Raw genomic sequence first — 4,065 nt, forward strand, 5'->3', positions numbered from 1 at the left:
CACTTTCTCCACACCCTCACCAGCATTTCTTGTTCTCTGTAGTTTTGTTAATGGCTAGTTTAACTGGGGTGAGATGATATCTCAATGTGGTTTTGATTTGCATTTATCCTTGTGCTGAGTGATGTTGAGCATTTTTTCATGTGTCGCCATTTGTATATCTTCCTTTGAGAAATGACTATTCAGCTCCTTTGCCCATTTTTTAATAGGGTTACTTATTTTTTAATGTCAGGTTGTTTAAGTTCCTTGTATGTTCTGGATATTAATCCCTTGTTGGATGCATAGTTTGCAGATATTTTCCCCTTCCTTGTACGTCATCTTTCCTCTGGTAATTGTTTCCTTTGTTGTGCAGAGACATTTTAGTTTGATACAATCCCATTTGTTTATGTTTTTCTTTTGTTACCTGTGTTTTGGGGTCTTATTCATAAAGTTTTTATCCAGACCTACATCCTGCAGTGTTCCTTCTATGTTTTCTTTTAGGAATTTTACAGTTTCAAACCCTATATTGAAGTGTCTGTGATCCATTTGGAGGTGATTTGGAGTCGACGGGACCCCTATGTGGGGGCTTTGAGGAGAGGCCATGGGGCCTCCGTCTTCTGCACAGACACTTCCAGCCCCACGTGAGATGTCCAGTCACATTACACATTTGGGCACTGGAGAAATGGCCACCGTGTGGGTCACGGCCCATTGGACGCTCTCACAGGCCACCCCTACATGGAGCGTGGTGAGCGTGCAGTGGCCACCATCAGTGTGGGCGTGGACCCGCCGTCCTACAGCCCCTGGAGGTCTGCGTGCTTCCCTTTCCCCAGCGCACCGTGAGTCCAGGTGAACGTCCAGTGTCCTGCGGGGAATCACATCCACCCAATAATCACGACTGTGGCACCGAAGGCTCCTTCCTTCACGTGATGGCTTCTGAGTCTGAGAACTGGCTCAGGTCTGGAAACTGGCAGGAGTCGGGACCTCCTTCCGGGATGGTGACACCAGCTTTGGCCTGTCCTTCTTGAGCTGCGTTGATTAAACGTGTTGAGCAGTTCACTTGCGGCTGCCCGTCCGTCCTCAGAACACCATGTTCTTCTGATCGTCTCCATAGATCCTGGTTTTTCGGTCCCTGGGCTGAGTTGCTCAGTGAAAGCAGCTCCCCATTGTCAATATGTGTTTCATGTTTTCAGAGGGTCCTCCAGCCCGCCTGTAAACAGTTGATGGGATTTGGGGCCTTGGATAACAGATCCAGCCAGATTCTCAGGGCTGTGAGCTCTCTGATTACTTCCTCCATGTTCTGCCAAGGCAGTGCTGGCATCTCTCCTTGTTTAATGCAGGGCATCACTGGTTGCCAGGCTTTGGGAGCCATGCCCAGGGTGGATCAGGCAGACTCCAGAGAACCTCACCAGGGCAAGATGTCCTGAGTTATGGGAAAGTCTCCCACATCAGCAAACTGCTTGAACTGGCCCGATGTTCTGGCTCCCTGGCCCAGCACCCTGAGAACGAGCACACACTCCTGGGGCCTCCCTGTTGACATCACCATGTCCTACAGCTGTTCTGTGAAGAACGCCCCTCCCTCGCAGGACAGCGCTCCCTCAGCTGCACTGTCACGAGCTGGCCCACATTTGGCTATTGCTCCAGTGACCACGAGTTAGCTGAGCATTTTTATCACGGGTCTGTGTCCTCAGAGGGACCTCCACATTCTTCAAGTGAAGGGTATGTTGATATATTCTTCCAAGTGAGTACAGGAGAATGTGGGGTTCAAGGTTCTCAAAAGCATCTACCCGGATAACCCAGTCACAAGCCTTGGGGTCCTACCCCTCTCAGTTCAGGATCTGAGTGGCAGAAAAGATTTGCTGAGGATGCACATTCAGCCTTCTCTGAAACTCTGCCAGATTTTCAATTAGCTCCTGTGCCTGGATTTCAGCTCCATCTACTTTCTGGCTGAAGGAAATGAGGATCTACTTGAATATTACTTTGGAGGCTGTCGTAGTCCACCTGGGTTACTATATCAAAATGCCATAAACTGGGGGGCTTATAAAGAACAGAAATTGATTTCTCACTGTTCTGGATACCAGAAGTCTCAGGTCAAGGCGCCCTCAGATTGGGTGTCTTCTGAGGACTCCTTTCCTCGTTCATGACATGTCACCTTATCCCTGTGTCCTTAAGTGGTGGAAGGGAAAACTCTGCTCTCTTCAGCCCCTAAGAGGACACTAATCCCATCATGAAGACTCCACCCTCATGATCTGCTTACTTACTAAAGACCCCACCCCCTGATTCCATCACCTTGGGTGTTAGGCATGAACAAATGAATTTTGGGGGTACACAAATATTCAGACCATAACAGAGGCCCTCTGACTTTAGTACCTTGTCTTAACTCACCCGAGATTGTCATTTTGTCTCTAATGCCACTTTGGTGGCATGTAGCAACAGCCAACCAACTCCAAACTTGGAATGGTCACCATTTCCTCCAAAGCTCTAGAATGCCAGAGACGTCGTATAAACGAGTACACCTGCTTCCACCTGTTCCTGTCACAGATCACCAGTAGTAGTGTTGCTACAGCTTGTCGAGGCTGTCACCACTCACATGCCACTGGCAGCAGGTCCTCATGGCATCTGACTGGCAAGCTATCCAGCTCCAGATTGCCATCTTGAGCATCTGCTCCTTCAGGACCACTTTGGTATCAATAGTGTCAGTCTAAGTTGCTTTAGCAGGAGAACCTCACATGAGAATCCAAATGGGAGTAATTTTTTAGGCAGTAATCTCAGGAAACATCCACAGCAGAGGAGGGAAGGGACACAGGGAAGTGAAGGTGCTCATAAAGTGTTGTCACAGAAGTTATATTGTGGGAAACTGGAACTTCATCCTGACGGGAAGGTCTGGGAGCGACTGTAGGACAGATGTGTTCCAGTTGTCTATTGCTGCATGATAAACCACTGCAAAACAACCACCATCCGACTGTGCTCAAGCTGATACACACAAAGAAATGAAGAACATGGGGCATGGTAAGGATATGGGTAAACATGTGAGGTTTTTTCTTATTATTTAAATCTCTTTACGGGCCGGCCCGGTGGCACAGTGCTACAGTGCACCGCTTGGGAAGCGCAGTGGCGCTCCCGCCGAGGGTTCGTATCCCACATACAGACCGGTTCCCGCTCACTGGCTGAGCGAGGTGCGGGAGCAACACCGAGGGTTGCGATCCGTTGCCGGTCACGAAAAAAGACAAAAAGGAAAAAAATAAAAAATAAAAATAAATCTCTTTAAAAGACCATTGATGGTTTAAACAAAGTAATAACAATGTAGCATGTGGTTTATGTCCTAGTAGAAGTAAAATATACCACAATGTGAGGAAAATAGAATAATTTAGTCAGGCCCCCATGCTTTAGGTCCAGTTGGGGGTGGTGCAGCACATTCCTTGTAAACAAGTTGTGTGTGGGTGGAGTTAGTGCACGTGCACTAATGTATCTTTTTAGTTTGTTGCTATTGTGTGTTCTTCAGTTTGTGAAGCAGCAGCAGTTGGGCAGAGCTCAAGTCTAAAAATAGAGCATGTTTACTCTGCTGGTAGCTGCTCAGTTTTTACTTTGGACTTTGCCAGTAGCAGTCAGTTTCTGAGTTTCTCTGTGGACTGCTCAGCTCTTAGATGTGTGTGTGCTGAAAAAAGGCTACTTTTTCTTCAACCAAGGCTCCAAGGACCTTTTTTTCTGGTTACCTAGCTGGTAGACCTGTGTGTGAAGGGTTTGTGACCCAGTCTGGACAATGGGCTTGAGGGGTCTGTGAGCTCCAGACTCAGCCCTTGCTCTACAATTGGCATAGTTGTTGCAAGATTATAGGCAGGTAAAAGAGCTCTAGTCTGACACGCAACAATAACACAAATGCTGGGAGGGGAGAAATGGAAGTACATTATTACAGGTCCTCAGTCTACATTAGGTAGTATAATATTGCTTGAAGGTTGACTGTGATAAGTTAAAGATGCATACTATAAACCTTAATGGAACTGTTATAACAACAACAAAAAAGAATTATAATTAATAAACCAAAAGAAGAGAATCACAAAAATATTAAATTAATCCAAAAGGAGGCAGGATAAG

General features: G+C 46.8%; 1 protein-coding gene across 1 annotated transcript in view; it reads left to right on the forward strand.

Annotated features, from left to right (window-relative positions):
• LCN1 (lipocalin 1) overlaps positions 1–812 on the forward strand; it is a gene marked incomplete at its 3' end in the record, with an annotated part of 24,598 nt that extends 23,786 nt beyond the window's left edge. The window contains exon 6 of the mRNA XM_008594418.1: positions 701–812. Within this exon, the coding sequence (XP_008592640.1) occupies positions 701–812 (112 nt within the window). The remainder of the gene's footprint in view (positions 1–700) is intronic.
• Positions 813–4,065: the final 3,253 nt, after the last annotated feature.

This window comes from Galeopterus variegatus, unplaced genomic scaffold (genome assembly GCF_000696425.1).
Source record: "Galeopterus variegatus unplaced genomic scaffold, G_variegatus-3.0.2 Scaffold10754, whole genome shotgun sequence".
Lineage (NCBI taxonomy): Eukaryota > Metazoa > Chordata > Mammalia > Dermoptera > Cynocephalidae > Galeopterus > Galeopterus variegatus.